Here is a 21,240-nt window from a genome sequence, read left to right on the forward strand (position 1 = left end):
AAAACATAACATTCCCCAATAACCGCGGCCTTAAAACGAAATTACATAAGCGACGTTTCGGGCATTAGCCCTTCTCACGTTCGCACGTTGAACATCTCCCACCAGGAGAAGACAGTCTTCTGTATTAATCACACAACGGTGCCCTTTAGAAGAGCCATCTTCCCTGTCTGGAAGACCGCCACCGTTTTTGGAAGACGTCTTCCGCCACTGGAAGTTTGCCAGGGACGACGGTGAGGAGGGGGGTATTAGGGGAGGGGGTAGTAGGGGGGGGGGGGAAGCCCTCGAGGTCACGTGCGGCACCGCGAACCAATGGGGAGAGCGCCCGAGCCGCGCGCGCGCCCCTAGAGCCGCCATTGCGCGCGGCCGCCTTCATTTAGCGGGGAGACGCGAGCGAGCGAGACGCGGCGGGGAGAGAGGAGAGGGAGACGCGGCGGGGAGAGAGGAGAGCCGGAGACGGAGAGACGAGGCGTGGAGGTAGACGCCGAGACGAGGAGAGCGAGGCGTGGAGGAGACGCCGAGACGAGGTGGGGAGGTGTTGAAGACGAGCGGCCGCCGCGTTTCCCTCAGTCGCTCGCGCCGCCCGAGCCGGGGGGGGGGGACGAGACTGAGGAGAAGAAGTGTCGACTGCTGCTGCTGCTGCGGCTGAGGAGGAGTGTCGACTGCTGCTACTGCTGCTGCTGCGGCTGCTGCGGCGATCGTCTCCACAGCGCCCCCCCCCACACCGCCCACTCCCGAGGAAGCGCGGAGCGAGAGACGCGGCGCTGAAGGATGAGCGCGGCCCGACTCGAGCAGGTGGGGGGGGAGAGTGGAGGGGTTACAGTGGGGGGGGGTAGAGAGCGCGGGGGGGGGGGTAGAGAGCGCGGGGGGGGGGTAGAGAGCGCGGGGGGGGGGGTAGAGAGCGCGGGGGGGGGGTAGAGAGCGCGGGGGGGGGGTAGAGAGCGCGGGGGGGGGGGGTAGAGAGCGCGGGGGGGGGGGGGTTAGAGAGCGGGGGGGGGGGTAGAGAGCGCGGGGGGGGGGGGTAGAGAGCGCGGGGGGGGGGGGGTAGAGAGCGCGGGGGGGGGGTAGAGAGCGCGGGGGGGGGGGTAGAGATCGGGGGGGGGTAGAGAGCGGGGGGGGGTAGAGAGCGGGGGGGCGGGGGGAGGGTAGAGAGCGGGGGGGGGGTAGAGAGCGGGGGGGGTAGAGAGCGGGGGGGGTGGTAGAGAGCGGGGGGGGGTAGAGAGCGGGGGGGGGTAGAGAGGAGGGGGTGGTAGAGAGCGGGGGGGGGGGGTAGAGAGCGGGGGGGGGTAGAGAGCGGGGGGGGGTAGAGAGCGGAGAGCGGGGGGGGGGTAGAGAGCGGGGGGGGGTAGAGAGGGCGGGGGGGTAGAGAGCGGGGGGGAGGTAGAGAGCGGGGGGGGTGGTAGAGAGCGGGGGGGGGTGGTAGAGAGCGGGGGGGGTAGAGAGCGGGGGGGGGTAGAGAGCGGGGGGGGGGTAGAGAGCGGGGGGGGGGGGTAGAGAGCGGGGGGGGTGTAGAGAGCGGGGGGGGGGTAGCGGGGGGGGGGTAGAGAGCGGGGGGGGGGGTAGAGAGCGGGGGGGGGGTAGAGAGCGGGGGGGGGGGGTAGAGAGCGGGGGGGGTGGTAGAGAGCGGGGGGGGTGGTAGAGAGCGGGGGGGGGTAGAGAGCGGGGGGGGGGTAGAGAGCGGGGGGGGGGGGGTAGAGAGCGGGGGGGGTGGTAGAGAGCGGGGGGGGGTAGCGGGGGGGGGGGTAGAGAGCGGGGGGGGGTAGAGAGCGGAGAGCGGGGGGGGGTAGAGAGCGGGGGGGGATAGAGAGCGGGGGGGGGGTAGAGTGGGGGGGGGGTAGAGAGCGGGGGGGGGGGTAGAGAGGAGGGGGTGGTAGAGAGTGAGGGGGGGGGGGTAGAGAGCGGGGGGGGGGTAGAGAGCGGGGGGGGTGGTAGAGAGCGGGGGGGGGGTAGAGAGCGGGGGGGGGGTAGAGAGCGGGGGGGGGGGTAGAGAGCGGGGGGGGGGGTAGAGAGCGGGGGGGGGGGGTAGAGAGCGGGGGGGGGGGGTAGAGAGGCGGGGGGGGGTAGAGAGCGGGGGGGGGTAGAGAGCGGAGAGCGGGGGGGGGGTAGAGAGCGGGGGGGGGGTAGAGAGCGGGGGGGGGTAGAGAGCGGGGGGGAGGGTAGAGAGCGGGGGGGGTGGTAGAGAGCGGGGGGGGTGGTAGAGAGCGGGGGGGGTAGAGAGCGGGGGGGGGTAGAGAGCGGGGGGGGTGGTAGAGAGCGGGGGGGGGGGGGTAGAGAGCGGGGGGGGGTGGTAGAGGCGGGGGGGGGTAGCGGGGGGGGGGTAGAGAGCGGGGGGGGGGGTAGAGAGCGGGGGGGGGGGGGTAGAGAGCGGGGGGGGGGGGTAGAGAGCGGGGGGGGTGTAGAGAGCGGGGGGGGTGGTAGAGAGCGGGGGGGGGGTAGAGAGCGGGGGGGGGGTAGAGAGCGGGGGGGGGGGGTAGAGAGCGGGGGGGGTGGTAGAGAGCGGGGGGGGGGTAGCGGGGGGGGGGTAGAGAGCGGGGGGGGGTAGAGAGCGGAGAGCGGGGGGGGGGGTAGAGAGCGGGGGGGGATAGAGAGCGGGGGGGGGGTAGAGTGGGGGGGGGGGTAGAGAGCGGGGGGGGGGTAGAGAGGAGGGGGTGGTAGAGAGTGAGGGGGGGGGGGTAGAGAGCGGGGGGGGGGTAGGAGAGCGGGGGGGGTGGTAGAGAGCGGGGGGGGGGAGTAGAGAGCGGGGGGGGGTAGAGAGCGGGGGGGGGGGTAGAGAGCGGGGGGGGGGGTAGAGAGCGGGGGGGGGGGTAGAGAGCGGGGGGGGGTAGAGAGCGGGGGGGGGGTAGAGAGGAGGGGGTGGTAGAGAGTGGGGGGGGGTAGAGAGGAGGGGGGTGGTAGAGAGTGGGGGGGGGGGGTAGAGAGCGGGGGGGGGGTAGAGAGCGGGGGGGGGGGTAGAGAGCGGGGGGGGTGGTAGAGAGTGGGGGGGTAGAGAAGAGGGGGTGGTAGAGAGTGGGGGGGGGGGGGGTAGAGAGCGGGGGGGGTAGAGAGCGGGGGGGGGGGGTAGAGAGTGGGGGAGGTAGAGAGTGGGGGGGGTAGAGAGCGGGGGGGGGGGGTAGAGAGCGGGGGGGGGGTAGAGAGCGGGGGGGGGGGGTAGAGAGCGGGGGGGTGGTAGAGAGTGGGGGGAGGTAGAGAGTGGGGGGGGGGTAGAGAGCGGGGGGGGGGGGTAGAGAGCGGGGGGGGATAGAGGCGGAGAGCGGAGGGGGTGAGGGGGGGGTAGAGAGCGGGGGGGGATAGAGAGCGGGGGGGGGTAGAGAGCGGGGGGGGTAGAGAGCGCGGGGGGGGGGTAGAGAGCGGGGGGGGGTAGAGAGCGGGGGGGGGTAGAGAGCGGGGGGGGGGTAGAGAGCGGGGGGGGGGGGGTAGAGAGCGGGGGGGGTGGTAGAGAGTGGGGGGGGGGGTAGAGAGTGGGGGGGGTAGAGGAGCGGGTGGGGGGTAGAGAGCGGGGGGGAGTAGAGAGCGGGGGTTGGGGTGAGGGGAGACGAGGCCATAAAGGAGGTACTGGCAGGGGGGGGGGGTACAGGGTTCGGGTGTTGTGGACTACAAGGTAGTGGTGGGTGCAGGGGTCTAAGTGGTGGGGGGAGGGGGTTTAAGTGTGGGGTGCGTGGAGATGTCGGGAAGCAGAGAAGTAGCTAGGGGCGGGTGGGGGTTGGGGGGGGGGTTAAAGTGGGAGAGGGGGAGCAGGTCAGGGGTAGGGGGGGGAGTGGTGGGGGAGACGAGGGGGATATCGGAAGTGAAGTGGGGGGAGATTGGAGAAGGGCAGGGAGGGGGAATGGAAGGGGGATATCAGGGTAGGGGGATGATGCATTCGAGGAGGGGGGAGAGGGATGAGGATGTGGGGGTGGGATGGAAGGGACGTGAAGGGACGAGGGAAGAGGGCGGGGCGGGTGTGAGGATGAGGATGGGGGGGGGGTCCTACATTTTGTGGGGGGGGGGGCACTGGGGAGGAGGTAGATGGAAGAAAGGGAGATGGTGGGTGGGATGGAGAGTAGGGAGGAGAGTGAGGAGGATGGGAGGGGCGGAAGTTGGTTATATGGGAGATGAGGGGGGGTGCACGTGTAGGATCTGTGTGTGTGTGAAAGGCGGGAGACACGTGGGGTGGAAGCGGGTAATGTCAAAATGAAGGGGGAGGTGAGAAGCGAAAGATGAGGGAGATGGAGCGGCGATGGAGTGGGAGTAGCTGGTGGAGTGGAGCTTGTGGGGAGAAGGAACGAGGGATTGGAGAAGATTTTTGAGGCATTGAAGTATTAAGGTCGGGGGGGAGAAGACGGAATATAGGGTGAGCCACTTGGGAGATGAGGAGGAAGACGAGAGACAGGACGATGGGAGGAGTGGTGAAGACCGAAGGAGATGGAGCCTCAAACACGCACACTGTAGCCTGACCACCTCACTGGCACACATCCATTCTCCCAGGCACATCAGCACAGGCGAATGTGGCCGCTGGTTTCATTACTCATCGCCCGACTCTTACTCCACCGCTGCGCTGATCGAAAGGACACGGGCAACCTCTCACACTGGCTGGTGTTCAGAGGCGCCGCCAACCAATCACGGTCCACTGACGTTTGTCAAAGCGACCTCTTATCAATTTATCGGTGCAGCGAGTCCGGAGGTGTTTGCCGTTGGGGTGAAATCCACACAGATGCTGCCACTGCTAAAGCATCGACTTCAGTTTCACGTGTGTTCCTATGAACGCCCAATGCGTCCCCCATCCCTTGAGCGGCGGCAAAGTGACGGCGAGAATGACTTTGGCCGAGGAGATGGAGCAATGAAATCGGCTCGTGCTCAGCTGCTAATGTGCGTTGTTGCAGAGCAGGGTCGCGAGAGATGGAGGAGGCGGGTTTGGAGGCCCTTTAGCAGTGGATTGATCATGACTGATCATGATGATGGTGATGCACCCGAACATTGGAGCATATCCCTAGGCCTAAACCTTTACTTAAGCCCTAAAGCCTATCACCAAACACTGAATCAGGGAACGTATAGTTTAACCCGAGCCTCAACTTGAAACCATAGCCCATAACCATTGAAACCACGAACACCTTTTGACGATAGCTCGAATCCCCTAAACTCTTGCCCATATAACTCGGATGTAGATTTTTAAACACCCAAGGTGATTTAATTATTGGCTGGAATTGAACACTCACCCTCGCCTAATTTCTTCATCTCGGGCCATAACATTTGACGTAACAGATCTCCTATGAAAACCAATGGCCGTCACTTTCGTAGTAGATCGATGTGTAAGTCAATAACAGTTGCGGGCAGCATGGTAAAGTGTAACAAAATCCATTGTTGTCCTGTACTCCTATGCTCCTCCGTCTTCAACTCGTACTGACCAGTTGTGCTGAAGTGTGGTCAAATAACCATGACGACGCAGCACAATATGGGGAGGCCCTCATCCTGTAGTGGATTGACAGAGATCTATACTGTACACGACAGTCAAAAGGTAAAATATACCGGAAGGGAACTCTATAAAAGTTAGTGGTGAACGATTTGAGATCAGATCTCTGAAAGGTCATGGCATTCACTTTAATAATATCTCGAAGGATGTCAACTTCACCCGATTAAATACACGTCAAAGCTCTTCAATATATATCTCTGAAAGTTGGGCCCCTTTCAATGCAGGCCCTATAATTATCTGAAAAATATCTTTATAGCTCATCGGATTCTTTCAGTCTAAACAAATATTCTGGTTCTGATATAAGCCACCTTCTGGGCAATGTCCCGTGCCGATTTTGTCTCGCATTGTCTCACGGACTCCATCTGCTCTCCCCCTCTTGCCTCCTTTCCTCTCCCCCGTCTCTCTCCTTGTATCATCTCTCCCTGTCTGTGTCTCTCTCCTTTCCCTGTGCTCCTATCTTCGGGCCCCTTCCGCATCCCTTACCACCACTCCTTTGTTTTTCAAGCGAACGAAAGGACAGGCTGGTAAAGGTAAGAATATATATACGACTGGCCCGTCCTGTGGTTGTATCCGTGTATCGGTTTGTGAGCACCTATTAAGGCTTGCACGGTGTATGATGGGGCGGGTGGTGTGGTCAGATCAATGACCAGCCATATGTCTACCTCGTGGTGTTTTCACACACACTTCCAATGTATTGTGTGTTGAACTTCTTTCGCACCGTACGTAGCCAACCGTGCTCATCGGAGGTCGACTTAGAGGAGGCCCCGGACAGATTCGGATGCCACTCGCGACTGATGCTCACCGTGTTAGGGAAATTGAACCAAGGTTGCACTCATACTGTGCACGTATACTACTCTAAAGACAAACATTTACACACGTATAGTACACGCATGCTCACATATTCTCGTATACACACTAGTATATTCGCACAGTCTTACACGCGCATTCGCTCTCGTACACGCGCACTCCAACGCGGGGTATTTTTATACCCTGTGTGTATAAATGCACACGTATTTATACATTTAAATGCGTGAACCGCGAGTGTTCTCGGCTTCCGGTGGTGCGCCCGCACTGCGAGGCGTGGGCGGGTGTGAAGTGTGGCTGTGAATGACGACTCCTTGCACGCTTTGTGTGTGCGCGCAACGTTTCTTCAACGTCTCCTCAGACCTTGAATGAATACCAAGGGCACTGTAGGATGGGGAAACAAAGGCAGCTGTGCGCGGCATTGGCCCGCACACCGCACACTTTGCGCATCGTGCCGCTGCCCGTCTGCAACGGGTTCTCGCAAACTGAACTTGCCCCAGCAAGATCGGAAGGCTCGCGGACCCGTGTGTGTGTGTCTGCGTGGGATAGGACTGTGTCAATGTGTGTTCGTGTCGGCGTGCGCGTTGTGTGCTCGTGAATCCTCAGCTGGATGAAGGTCTCTCCACACGCTCTCGGGGTCATGGGTGTTTGTCTTTATTTGCACAACTTGTCATGCTGGGTTTGGTGCAGTGTGGATTGCAGTCCAGAAATACTGTACTCCTATGCTTGCGAGTCTTCGCTCGCTGCATTCACCTATATCGGTGTTGCGAGTATGCTGTAGGTCTGGAAAGCAGTGTGATCTTATCATTAGTGGGTTCAAGCGCATACGAATCGGGGGACTTTTTGAAAGTAAGATTGTGGTGACGAGTGCCCTAAGATGTTTTGAGCATCTGTGTGCTGTCCAGAAGAACCATTGGCCCAAAACGTTGCCTCTTATAGATGTTGCCCCTCCCAACCCCCACTTAAAGCCACAGTGTTATTGACACACGCACTCAAACTTTATTTCAGCTGGTAATGCCAAATTGAACTTTGCAACTCTGCTACAAGGACGACCACAGGCCCCAAGACCTATCTGTCGGCAGTGGTGGCAGCTACGGAGGTCACTGCAGGAGGGTGGGCACGTGCAGAATCGGATGTTTATTTATACTGGAGGAATCCGATGAGCTATAAAGTTCTTTTTCATTGATGTCCAGTGAGGGGCACGGGGTAAGAACGTTACAACAAGAAACAATACCAGCACTACCACGAGCAAAAACAACAACATCAACAAATGATTGTTTACAAGAAACTCGCGCCAGAAGTTTCTGCAAACAGGATAAACGATGAATGGCTCGCTTACAAAATAAAACAAACAAAAGACATTTGATGAATGCGCCAAGTTTGTTATTTGTGCACATGTGCTGTGAAGAAGGGCTATTGCCCAAAACGTTGCCTACATCATATATTTACAAGGTTATTGACGAATGTGTTGCTCTGTGTTGTTAAGTGTGCCCTGTACCACTGCCAACGCAGCACCATAAAACAATTTGGTTAAATAATCGTGTACCCGCTGAATGAAATGCCTGGATGAATATGCATAACCGGCTTATTGAGTGTGGCGTGCAGTGCCAGTGGTGAGATATTCACGACATGAGGAGCACAGACGTGATTTATTCAGATTTCGTGTCGTCTTTGTGTTGCCACCTTGTGTGACAGATGCAGCAGTATAATGTTGTAGGCGTGTGCTGGTGTAAGGTGTTTGTGTGCATTCACTTTGTGTGTCTGTTGCAGCGTGTAACTTTGTAGAGTGTCGAGTGATCCGTGCTCGTGTCGTGTTTGTATATATGAGTGTGTCATTGTGTTAGGTGTGTGACACGGGATGTGCTAACATTGGTGTGTTTGTTATAAGTCCGTTCAAGTTTGTGGTCTGAAAAAATTTGATGTGTGCCCGAGTTCAATTCCAGCCACGGTTAATATCGGTTGCCAAACCGATATCTTAAATAGTCCTTGGCCTCTCCTAGGCTGACTCGGCCTTCACTGCATACCCCATGCAGTGGCAAAAACATCCGTAGTGGTGAGATGAAGGCATCTGAGCTTGGCGCTGGTGCTATCATCCCTCGGTGTACCTTTCTGACCTTAATAGGTGCTCTCTAACAGCACTTGCCCAAAGAATATGACCATTCGGGGGATCTTTGCTTCGCATACGTGCTGTTATTAAAATTAGAACAGCGACAACAAACAGTTGAATGTCAGTGTTGTGCATTTGCGAATTGAAATCACTATCCACCACTCTCTCCCCCACACCCCTGTCCCCGTTGCCTCGCTCGCAGTTCAAAACGGTTCGATGCACTCCAAGGATACAGTTAATGACGACGACTTTGAAGCTTACCTGACCAATCAGAGCAGCCAGGTGAGACCGCCCCCCCACATCACATATACCCCCCCCACCCATGCTCTTTCCAGCACATAACTCTTACTGTGTTACCACGACCACTTGAAAGTGTCCGGGCCCGCTTAGCAAAACCAGTGGGCTTTGCAGGGGTTTCTATGGCAACCTTAAAATAAAAAAAGATACATTTCCCGCAGTTTTATGTCGATTGTAGCTATCGGCGTCATGCCATCCCCTCCGTCTTGGAGAATGGCCCACGGAAGTGGATATCACAGAGCTCCTCTTCCTTCAAGCGAAACGTTCAAACCGTATCCGATGTTCTAATAGGGGTTTTCTCCTTTTCTGGCAAAAAAACTGACACCTTTTGCAAGGAATCATGTTAAAATTAACCACATTACTTGCAGTCAAATGCAAACAAAAAACAATACTCTGATAATTTATGCATTGTCCTTGAAACTGATTGGTCCACACCAGAGACGGCTTTTCTTAGAGCCTAGTCTCATAAGGTGTTCGACCAGATGACGCGCCAAAAGGGGAAAAACCCTATTAGTATATTTTGGTACTGGCAAAGGAGGCCTCGGAACGTATCCGATGTTGATTGGTCAGCAGCCGCCGCCATCGTAAGGAACCAGTGGCCGGGTTCCTAAAAACTATTAAACTACATTTTTCATTCATTTCACCAGGTAAGGCCCATTGAGCTATGTAGTTCTTGTTCAGAAGAGACCAGGCCACAAATGATAGCTCAAGGAAGTAGCTTATCATCATGTGGAAATTTATAGAAGCCAAATACTCTAAACGCACGTTGATTAAAAATTTAATGGAAAAACCAGAGGACCTGGAGAAAAATCCACGTGACCTATGGGAAGAGAGACGCGTAAACTCTAAATATACAAGCGTGAGGGTCAGCATGGAACCCACGACCTCCTGTATACCAGGCGAGGAAGTTAACATCTCGTCACCGTGGCTCCCCGTGGTTCATCAGTCACCAATAGGAGTGGTAAACTGATAATTGATTATTATTGTGTTTTTTTGCATGCGATAATCAATAACGCTGAAAACCCCGAAATTAACAAGCCTGATTAGAGGAATACTTTAGCTCATTCATCCAACCGTCCGTGTGCTCCTAAATTCTACTTAGTAGCTTTTTAAGTGGCTGTTTCGTGACGTCTTTACCGTGGCCATGAATTATTCAGCCGTCTGCTTTTAGCCATTATTCCCCGCTCTCAAGCGCACGTGCAGTTGTCTGATAAATGGCGAGGATAAGAAGCTACTGATGCTGTTAATGTGAAAAAAATATAACATTTCAGAAATTAGCAACTTAATTGCATAGTTCCACATTTACTGCACGAATCATGTTTCCTGGCCAGTGTTATTTTGTCTGTCTATGACAAGAGCATATCACTCTTCTATCGCTACTGTCACGGTTGCTGTTACCACGAACTTCCCTCCGTATTTCCTCCGCCCATGCCGAGGTCTCGGCCTACCGGGCTGACTGTTTTGTCTTGTCCGTATTGTGTACAACCAGCACTACAGGTCACAACGAACTAAACCCATTCGCGCATCTCAACCAGTCGCGCACCACACTGCAGGTCACCTCACTTCTCTTCCTCCCTCCCACTGCTCCACTGTGGAATCCCCTCCCAGCATTGTCTATTTTTTACCTTAGCCAATTTAAGAAATGGATTGACTTTCTATCTGTTATAATTGTAATGGTGCTTGTTTGTTGCCAGCGCTTGGCATTTCAGGCCTTCTGGGCCAGTGGTCAGCAGCCCTGATATCAAAGTAAAAGAGCTTTTCCATTTGCAAATGAAGCTTCCAGAATTGACATTATTGGGGATGCATGCATCTAATCGTACGCTACTATTTGTGAAATAAGATTAATGTGCAATACGTTGTGAATGCGCCCAAGAGGACAAAACGGAGATACATGTTTACAGGGGGGGGCGGTCTTCTCTTTAGTGATATTTGTTTGAGAGGCGTGCATTGAATATGTACAACCGTTTTAGCAATTCACCGCTGAGCGAGGTCCTCCCAATGTTTTTGTGGCGGTCATTGGAATGAGGTCAGAGTGTGCGTGAAGTGGACGAGTGAGATGAGAGGTGGGGGAGGAGAAAGAAGGAGGAGACCGTGTGCAGGGGAGTAGAGTGAGATGAGAGGGGAGAGGTAGGAGAGTGCGTGCAGGGGAGTAGAGTGAGATGAGAGGGGAGAGGTAGGAGAGTGCGTGGAGGGGAGTAGAGTGAGATGAGAGGGGAGAGGTAGGAGAGTGCGTGGAGGGGAGTAGAGTGAGATGAGAGGGGAGAGGTAGGCAGAGGCAAGTCCTTGGGGGATCTTGGAGATTATTAGTGCGATCTTGAACTTGATCCAGGATTGGATTGGGAGCCAGTGGAGGGTCTGAGTATTGGAGCAACGCGATCCATTTAGCAGATGCAGGTGATGAGTCTGACAGCGGCAATTATGAATGTCAAAATTAAGATATTGCCGAGACCCAAATACATGCCCAGTGCTCACGATCGGGGCAGTAGAATAATAAACAAAGCCCAATGTCAAATATATATTTTTTAGTACATTAACTCCATTGTTTGCTTCTTAAAAATCGGCTTCATGGTTGCCATGAGCATATAATCATGGGTCGTCGCAGTAGCGAGCTGTCCTCTTGGAAGAAAGGCGTAGGGTGCGAGCGTGGTGGTGCGATCGTGGCGCTGCGGGCGTGCTCACGTGGGGTCCTCGCGGTGCCAGTACCCTACGGACGGGCTCTTGCAATCCCACAGGCGCCCGTCAATAAGCCATGACTCCAATGTAAAACAGCTGTCATCATCCGCCACACAGACTAACCGTTTGTCCATTTTTTTTTTTAATTATATTCGACGTCCAATTTTGCGATGACATTGCACGCTTTCCAACGTTCCGTTAAATTGTTATTTTTTCCAAAATGTGTTATTGCTGTCGCTATCGGTGTCACGTCATTAGATATGACGAACCTATTTGGACCTTTCCCAGAAGAGTGCAAACTTTTGGGGTTTCGAGAATGAGCGACGGAGGCGGAAACCACAAAGTGCCTCTTCACGGAATTGAAGGGACCTCTGAGGTTCCTTAAATTTTCAGCGCTGGAATCAAATTGAACGTCGTTCGTTGCTTTTTTCCCGTGCTGTCATCGGTTGCCTGGCCTGACACTCATCGACTCCGTGACACTTTTTACCTACGTGACTTTACCGAAAGAACTAAGAGTATGAATCCTTGCAGTCACGAAAGCTTCAAATCTAGAATTTAAGAACCCGGTTTAAATCGCAAGGCGGCCCACCTGGATTCCAGTTCGATTCTTTGATGTTGAGCAAAAGGGAGACGGCGGGCGGAACCCTGCAAGGGAAGAAGCTTGGCACCGTGAGCCCCCTGGCAACGGGAGCGCCGCCACTGTGAGCCTTGGCACGAGCGCCCGCCCTGTCCGTCACATGGAGGAGGGGTAGTGGGGGGCGGTAAACACGGCTTGGGTTTCGGAGCCGAGCGGTACGGGTCCCGTTTGAGCGGCTACTGCCATCGGCAACCGACTTCCCGGGACGAACTTACTGATTGTGAGGATGTGGAGAGTGAGGACTTGCCGGCAGTGGGGACCTGCTGAGAGTGGGGGATCGACTGAGAATGGGGACTTACCGACATTAAGATCTTATGGGCAGCTTGCAGTTACTGACAATGGAAACTTACTGACAGCCATCATCTTGACGATCACTGCTAAGCAACCGGCACGTGTCTGTTGGTTTTAATACGGTGATAACCAGGGTGGCCTGCCGGATTGGAAGTACAAACGTCTGCAACAAGCGGTTGAACGCGCTACCACTGGGCTCCTGTCACTACCCCCCGGATTAGGCGGTTAGCAACCGTGCCCTAGCAATGAGCCACTAAGCGCCGCTATGATTTTCGCTATTAGCTATCTAGCAAATCGGATGGACACAAATCTTTGTTCGCAAGCAAATGATGATAAGCCGTTTCCGACAATTTTCTCTCTCCACTTGTAATTGCCCTCCCCACATTCCGTAATCACAATGGTAGTTGCTGCACATGTGTAAAGTGGTGACCTCCATTTCAGTTTGATCTGTCTCTTACAGTTAACTTTAAAATCGGCTATAATAATAACACCGTGAATATTGTAAGCGTCAATTTTGCAACAGTATCACACGGCACCCCGCGGTTTGCGATCACGGCGGCGAGAAGATTTAAGACTTATTCAGCCAATTAACGACGAGCGTCTATGCAAGTGGCAGATGGGACAGATGGAGATTAGTCCACACTTTTTTCCACCACGTTGCCCTGGCGAGGCAGAGGACGGCACCTCCCCTTGACACCCAACAGGAAGGGGGCTTAACAACATTCGCGCGACGATCCGCCAACCCTCGCCGCCCGCAGTGCTGTGCCTAGCCGCCACCACCGCCGCGAACCCCTCGCCGCCCCGGATGTTGTGACGTCAGCTGACCTCTGTTTCGCCTCGCTCGCCCCTCCTCCCGTTGCACCCCAGAACAACAGCTACACGGCCATGACCGACCCGTACATGCCCAGCTACTACGGCCCGTCCATGGGCTTCCCCTCGTACTCGCTGAGCGCCGCCGAGGCCGCGTGGTCCACGGGGGGCGACCCGCCCATCCCGTACCTCGCCCACCACTACGGCCAGACGCTCGCCAACGGGGAGGCCCACCACCACTTCCTGCAGCCCGAGCCGGGCTTCCTGGGGCAGGGCGGCCTCGGGGCGCCCGCGCCCGCGGGGGCCGCCGGCGGCCTCGGCGCGCACGCCACCTACCTGGGGCAGCACGCGCCGGGGCCCTTCGGCTTCTTCCCCGGGGGGCCCGAGTTCGCGGCCTGGGCCGGGGCCGGCGCGGCCGCGCAGGCGGCGCAGGCGGCCGCGGCCACGGGCGGCGCAGGGCGGCCGCCCGGGCGGCAGAGTTCGGCGCAGGCCTCGGCGGCGGCCGTCGGCGCCGCTGTCTACGGCGGCAACGGGGGCGGCAACAGCAGCTGCAGCAGCAGCAGCTGCAGCAGCGGCAGCTACGTGTACCCGCCGAGCTCGCTGGGCGGGGCAGCGATGGACGCCCACGCCACCTTCGCCAACGAGGGCATCAACAAGGCGCCGGGCCCCGTGAGCAGTGTGGAGCAGGGCGTGGCCGGGCTCAAGTTGGATGGCGGCGACGGTAACGGCGGCGGCGGCGACGTCGCCAACAAGACGGTCGGCGCGCCCGTCGTGGGCTCCATGTTTTCCGTGAGCGGCATGACCGTGCCGACCATCCCCGTGCCGGTATCGAACTCGGCGGCGCAGGCTCTGCTGCACCAGCAGCACCGGCAACACCAGCAGCACCAACAGCAACAGCAACAGCAGGCGGCGGCGGCAGCAATGGCGCAGGCGCAGAAACCCACGTCTTGGGCGGCGATCGCGAGCAAGCCGGCCAAACCGCAGCCCAAGCAGCTGAAGGGAAAGGGGGGTTCTGCGGGGGGTGCCGCCACCGGCGCCGCCATGCCCCCTCCGCCCCCCATCAAGCACAACATGGACATCGGCACGTGGGACAACAAGGGGGTTGTGGCCAAGGCAGCGCCACCGGTGTGCGGGCCTGGCGAGGCGCCTGGCCCTCAGCAGCAGCAGCAGCAGTCGGTGTCCCCGTCACCGGCGGTGGCTGTTACTTCTGCGGCGCCGGTTATGTCAATTCCGCAGCCGAGCAGCCAGGTCCAGTCGCTAGCGCCCGTGCAGGTGTCGATGCAAGCCAATCAGCAGCCGAATAGCCAGCCCGGCAGTTCGCTTCACCAGCAGCAGCAGCAACAACAACAACAGCAGCAACAACAACAACAGCAGCAGCATCAGCAGCAGCAGTTATATCTTCATCACCAGCAGCAGCAACAGCAGCAGCAACAACAACATCAGCAGCAGCATCATCACCAGCAGCAGTCGATGCAGCACACAATGCAACAGATGCATAATCAGTTGCAGCAACCAATGCAGCACGGGCAGCTTATGCAGCAGCAGCAGCAGCAGCCCGGGCGCTGGTCCGCACCACGCAGTCGCAACGGAGGCGTGTTCGGAGGCGACATGCTAACGGTCGGCGCCATGAGCTCGGTTGCTCAGCAGCAGCAGCACCAGCAGCAGCACCAGCAGCAGCAGCAACCTCTACCCCACCTCCCGCACCACCACTCGCTTCCTCACCAGCAGCAACAGCAGCCGCAGCACCACCAGCATCACCAGCATCACCAGCAGCAGCAACAGCAGCACCATCAGTTGCACCATCACCACCACACCATGCAGCCTCTGGCACCTCCGCAACAACCGCCACTGCCCATGCCGTCCGGCCCCATAATGCCGGCGTCAGATCCGTCCCCTCCGCCACCACTGCTGCACCACCAGCAGCAGCAGCAGCTGGCACCGGTGGGCCTGGCGCTGTCGGTGGTCGCGGCGACGCCGCTGCCGCCAGAGAGCCACCCGGTGCTGGAGAAGCTGAAGGTGGCCAACAGCTACAACCCGCGCGACTTCGAGTGCAGCCCGCGCAGCGCACGGGCCTTCATCATCAAGAGCTACTCGGAGGACGACGTCCACCGCTCCATCAAGTACTCCATCTGGTGCAGCACCGAGCACGGCAACCGGCGGCTGGACGGCGCCTACCGCGCCATGCAGGGCAAGGGCCCCGTCTACCTCCTCTTCAGCGTCAACGGCAGCGGCCACTTCTGCGGCGTGGCGCAGATGACCTCGCCCGTGGACTACCAGACGTGCGCCGGCGTGTGGTCGCAGGACAAGTGGAAGGGCAAGTTCGAGGTATGCCCCCGTGGGTGCCCCGGTGGTTGGTGTGGGCTGGGAGTGGTGGGCGCCGGTGGTTAGCTCGCCGCGCTACCAACCCGGCGACCCGATTTTTCGATGCCGGCTCGCGGCCAACAACATTTGCGATTTTTCTGAAACGGTTCTGAGATTTTTCTAGGTCGAATCGGCCTCAACCGAGTACCTGGTGTGACGTGTAAACATCGTCATTGGCGAGACAAAGGCGGTCGGGCGTGGTGCTGACCACCCACCCCCTCGTGTAACATGCCAGCCTTTATAAATTCTTCCCACTTGTCCCAACCGTCTGCTTATGGCTTTCCAGGTGATCTTTGTCTTTGGTGGTGGGTGGTTTGAGTGGTTGTGGTACGGGTGATCGTGGTGGCGATTGTGTGTAGGTATTGGTGAAGATAGTGGTGAAAGCTGTGGTGGGAGGTACGGATGGTGGTTCTAGTGGTACAGGTAGTGGTGGGCATGGTGGTGGTGGGTAACCAGAGTACCCGGAGAATACCATCCTGTGTGCGAGGGGGCAACACTGAATCCCCGTGGTGGTGCATTCAAATGGAGCTTAATCCACTTGCTGTACTGCCTTCTGGCGAGCCAGGGGGTATGGCACCTTCGACGCCCACCGGAAGGGAGTCTTGACGACATTTTTGCGAGCCTCCAACCCTGGCGTCCACAGTTGCTGGTTTACAGTTCTGCGTCACCTCCGCCCAGCTGTTGTAAGTAAATGATTGTAAATAAAAGAATGACTTAAAGCTTTCCTGACTGCAGGAATTCCTACTCTTTGGGTCTTTCGGTAAAGTCGCGTAGATAGAAAAATTATAAATAAATAGAATATTCCTGCCTCAGCAGTCCGCCTGCTGTATTTTTTTCACCTGAAGACGATTGCTTGTGTTGCGATCGAAAGTCGTGATATTTTTATTTTATTTTTCTATCTACATGACTTTACCGAACGACCCAGAGAGTATGTAAATAAAATAGTTATCAATAGCAGTTTACTTCTCAAATATAAAATAACGAGGATTGTGTCACCACCCACGTGTCAATGCATTGCTCGACGGAGGACTCCCCCATGCCGTGTTGGGTCCCGGGGGTTGTTTGACCATACTTCACCGCGCTGGTTGGTGAAGGGAGGGAAGCCTCGGTGCAGTGCTCTGACCACTGCGCCACCTCAGGGTAACCTGCGAGTTTTGAGAGTTTTAATCTCGCGGCACGCGCATAGGGTCACGTTTCTAAGAATCGTCGTGTGTTAGTTATTGGTCTAAAATTGTACGGAATTAGTTGGTGTGACCCCCCCCTCCCTCCCCTCGTCACCCTTCAGTCACCGCCATGAGCAGTGACACAGCGATGGGAGTGGCTTTTTGAAACTCGCCGTCACCGTTCATCAACTCGCCAAACGGGGGAATCGGCGACTCTCCCGCCCGACGTAGCGAATCGTCGCGTTTCAGGGTCGCGATGTAAAGAAATAATCGACTCCAGTGTGTTTGTTGACCTTGCGGAGCGTGCGGCGCCCACTTGTGGCCGCAAGGATCACGTGAACCCCTTTGGCGTACGAACCTCGAATAGAGATGCTTTCTCGGTGCCACGTGTCTTTTAGCCGAAGAATCGACATTGATTCATCGATGCATCGTTAATGCTCAGAATCTATGGTGTGGTGCGGAGCGGTGGCACAGCGGTGAGCAACCTGGGCTACGGGAACCTTGACGCTTCAACTCCTCTCCCCCCTCCCTCCACCATCCCCTCCCTACTATCCCTACTATCCATCCCTCTCTCCATCCCCTCCCTCCCCCCTCTCTCCTCCCTTCCCCCTGGGGGGGTGGGGGGTGGCGGGGTCTCGCAGGTGAAGTGGATCTTCGTGAAGGACGTGCCCAACTCGCAGCTGCGCCACATCCGCCTGGAGAACAACGAGAACAAGCCGGTGACCAACTCTCGCGACACGCAGGAGGTGCCGCTCGACAAGGCACGCCAGGTGCTGCGCGTCATCGCCGCCTTCCGCCACACCACCTCCATCTTCGACGACTTCGCACACTACGAGCGCCGGCAGGAGGAGGAGGACGGCCAGAAGAAGGTGCGTCATCGTCGTAGTCGTCCTCGTCGTAGTCGTCGTAGTCGTCGTCATCGTTGTCGTCGTCGTCGTCATTATCGTCATTGTCGTCATTGTCGTCATCGTCGTCATCGTCGTCATGGTCGTCGTCGGCGCCCACCCCTTTCCGTGAAGCGATACGCAACTTAATTGGCCAGAAAAAAGGCGCGATGGGAAGGCCGATCCGATGCCCTTATCACGATAAGCGCAACGAGCGTTGTTGCCCTTCTTTGGCCAGGGGGTTGGCGGCTGATCACCGCACAAATGTTGCGAAACTCCCCTACCAGTGGGCAGTGAGGAGGTGCCATACCCTGGCTCGTTAGGTCGAAGGCGGCTCGGCAAAGTCCAGACTAATATCATCTTGTATCGGTGAGTGAGTGTGCTGTGATGACCTCCAAGTGTGAGGCTCCTGCTGGTGGCTCATCACTGCGGTGGTGGATGAGTCTAAACAGTCCGTGTTTGGTAGAACTGAGACCTCCACGCGGGTGGAGGATTAAAGTCAGCCAAGTTCAACACGAGTCAGATGAATCTTGATTTGAAGCTTTCGTGACTGCAGGAATCCATACTCTTTAGGTCTTTCGGTAAAGTCGCGTAGGTACCTACGTGACGTACCAGTCAGATGGTTTGAAGTGGTATCGCCGGAAAGTTCCACTCGGTGGCGCTGTTTGTAATACATTAGGTCATCGTTTGTTGACTTGAATGCGAGCGAGGGCCTAATCTCGACTGAGACGTTCCATCGAGGGAGAACCCAGACCACAAAGCATCCTCCGATTATTTATAAAAAATTACAATAATTTGTTATTTACCGGGTAAGGCCTATGGAGCTATATAGCTTTTTTCAGAAGCGACCTGGCCACGTGATAGCTTAACAAAGTGGCTTATGATCACGTGGAAATATATGGCAGCCAAATATTCTAAACACGTGTTTCTAAATGTGGAGGGAAAACCGGAGGACTGAAGAAAAATCCACACGACCACGGGGAGAGAGACCAGCTAACTCCACGTATACAGCAGGCGTCAGGGTTGGGATCGAACCCACGGCCTCCTGTATACGAGGCCAGGTAGTCAACATCTCGCTGCCTTTGCCCTTATGCTGTACGCATAAACAAGACGGTTTGAAGCCAAATTCACAAACTTTAAACTTTTTTTTTATTATCCGTGGTTATATTTTATCCGGACCACTTGCTCCCCTCATTACCCTGGACACCCTTGCAAACGAGGCGTGCTAATGTGAGAGATTTTCCAGGTGAAATAACTTGATGAGTAATATCTAGAGTTGAATGTGTTTTTAAAATGCTCTCTTCTCTCCCACCCTCCCTCTGTACCCCCCCCCCCACAAGCCCTCCATCCCACCCCTCCTTGCTGCCATCTCCCCTCTCATCTCTCCTCTGATTTCCTCTAATTTCTCATTTTCCCTGACACCCCCCCCCTCCTCATCCTCCCCATCTCTCTCTTGTGTTGTCCGTGTTTTGGCAGGATCGACAAATCCGTAACAAATGATGATGGCGGTGGGTTGGAGGTGTCGGGCTTGGGGGGGGTGGCTGGTGATGGGGGGGGGGGTGATGGGCACGGTGGACCCGAGCGCGTGCCCGGCGCTCGCCCAAGCTTGCCGACGTCGACAGCACGAAGACACCGAACCTCGAGCTTCTCCTGAATGTTGGTTGTCCGTTTTAAAACAAAGCGGCGGCAGCAGCAGAAGAAGCAGCAGCAGCAGAATAAGAATAATGAGAAGAAGAAAAAAAATGAAATGCTTATCCTTGTTTTGTGATTTATCCTTTCGTTGTTGTGATGCCCCCTCCTATTGTTTCCTTTCCTCAATTCTCTCTCCAGCATCGTCATTTATATCGTACGATACTGTAGTCCTAGTGTGAATGTATCGCCTGGCAGAGTTGCATTTTCAAGAAGAAGAAAAAAAAATTGCTTTTTAATTGACCTCCCATTTACAATGCCCATGATATTAACTCAAACATAGCTGTGATGATGATGACGACGACGACAATGATGGTAATCACGGTGATGATTGATGGCGATGGTGATGATGATGACGACGGTGTAATTCTTCCCTCCAGCTCTTCGGCTCGTTTCAGAAGATTCTTTAACACAATCGTGAGCTGCGTATTTAATATCTGCCGAGCTTTGCTTGCGTTTGTTCTTTTTTCAGACAAGATTGGTGGTGCTGGGTGTGGGGGTGGAGGGGGGGTGGAGAGACCAATACTATCAACAGGTCCACTCTTGGAATCATTTTTTTTGTGTCGAGGGGCGGTGGTGGGCGGGACACGAGGAGGATTGGGGAAGGAGACGACGCGGCGGATACGTTTTTATTGTTTTAACTCAGGGTGCTACTCGCAAAGCACAGGGATTGTGCAAAGGGGCCTGATGCACTGGTGGCCAGCCCTGCAAACGGCGAAAAAAATATGAAACTCCTCCCGTGAAATCCGCCACTGGCCCCCACCACCACTAGCCCCCCACTTTCCATCATCGCTCGCGAATATTTAAACATCCTGAAAACATCGACAGCAAGCAAACCAACAACGGCAAGAGCACCCATCGGTGACGATTATAACGATGATGATGATAAGACTGAGACGAGATGATTGCTCCAAACGTAAAAAGCCATTTTAAAGACTGATTTCTGCCTGAAGACTGATGATTATTGGCGATCGATTGAGAACAGATTTTATCAGAGTTTCCAAGCGAAAGCGTTGCTCGACGCCGGAGGCTGCGTTTTTCTTGTCATCGACTGCCCGAACGCGAATGAACAGAGAGGGGAGGGCTTTTGCTCTCTCCAATCGGACCGGAGCCCCGCGATTGTACAGTACAACTTGGACCCTGTTCATTTTGCCGGAATGAATTTTTCATCAAAAAAAAAGTCTAAAATCATTTATATCTTTTTTGACTGTCTGCCCGTGATTTGGAAGATGATGAGGAAATAGTGAAGTTAATTTTCCTGCCTCTAGGAAGTCATCATTAGCCTTAATAAATGTGGTATTACACCCTGAGCTGGTGTGTGTGTGTGCTTTGTGTGCTTGTCACATGAATGTCCGATGGTAGTCGTCGCGACTTGCAGAGAAGAGACCGGGGAGACAAAGGCGGTGGGACCGTGGTCGCTGGCCACCCACCTACCCCCTCGTGTGCCGTGGCCGGCCTTAATCTTAATCGGTGCTGCTAACTAACGGCACTCGCCCTAATGTCTGGAGTAGGTTCTGGGGGATTTAGTTTGTGTCTTTGCCTTGGCAAGCTGTTGCCACGAGGGGCTTTGTTAGAGGTGGGGGTGGGGTCGCCAAACCAAAATCGCAAGCAGAGACCGTTTTTTCGAATTCGTTAAAAATCAATATTTCCTGAGCCGCAATGCACTGTGGGTGGTCCTTAATAAACGACGTCACGAACGCAGCTCCTGAAAGAGCCGCAGGTTGCCCGACCCCCTGTGCTCGATGGACACCCTCCACCGGTCCCAGGGTGGTGTCCCTGCAAGTGTAAATTTTCACTAAGTTTGCATCCACAAAGGGGGCATGCTCAATCGATTGTTACGTAAGCCTCGGGGTGAGTTTCGGATTGACGCATTTTACATGTTTTATTTTAAGCCAGGAATTTTTTTGTCATCTTCGGATCATTCGTGTCACGTGATGGGTGTTGTTTATGCGTCTGTCTTGTGGGCTGACAAGTGTCGTCCCTCGACGCCACGTGTCAACATGGAAGCAGAACGGAACGTGACGGAACTTTACCTTTTAAGAATACAGAATCATCTTGGTTCTTTCGGTAAAGTCACGTAG

The 21,240-nt window shown here is 55.9% G+C and overlaps 1 protein-coding gene across 4 annotated transcripts; it reads left to right on the forward strand.

Moving 5' to 3' along the window:
- Positions 1-319: 319 nt before the first annotated feature.
- LOC144935899 (YTH domain-containing family protein 3-like) lies at positions 320-20,469 on the forward strand. Of its 4 annotated transcripts, XM_078862757.1 has the most exons (6): positions 320-792; positions 5,949-5,973; positions 8,557-8,636; positions 13,120-15,387; positions 17,228-17,455; positions 18,947-20,469. In XM_078862757.1, the coding sequence occupies exons 1-6, from the start codon at positions 769-771 to the stop codon at positions 18,968-18,970; spliced, it is 2,649 nt and encodes an 882-aa protein (XP_078718883.1). In that variant the 5' UTR covers positions 320-768; the 3' UTR covers positions 18,971-20,469. The 4 variants fall into 4 exon arrangements, with proteins under 4 accessions (XP_078718883.1, XP_078718884.1, XP_078718885.1 ...); XM_078862758.1 differs by lacking the exon at positions 5,949-5,973; XM_078862760.1 differs by lacking the exon at positions 8,557-8,636 and having other exon boundaries at positions 736-792.
- The last annotated feature ends 771 nt before the right edge of the window (positions 20,470-21,240 follow it).

This window comes from Lampetra fluviatilis, chromosome 14 (assembly GCF_964198595.1).
Source record: "Lampetra fluviatilis chromosome 14, kcLamFluv1.1, whole genome shotgun sequence".
Lineage (NCBI taxonomy): Eukaryota > Metazoa > Chordata > Hyperoartia > Petromyzontiformes > Petromyzontidae > Lampetra > Lampetra fluviatilis.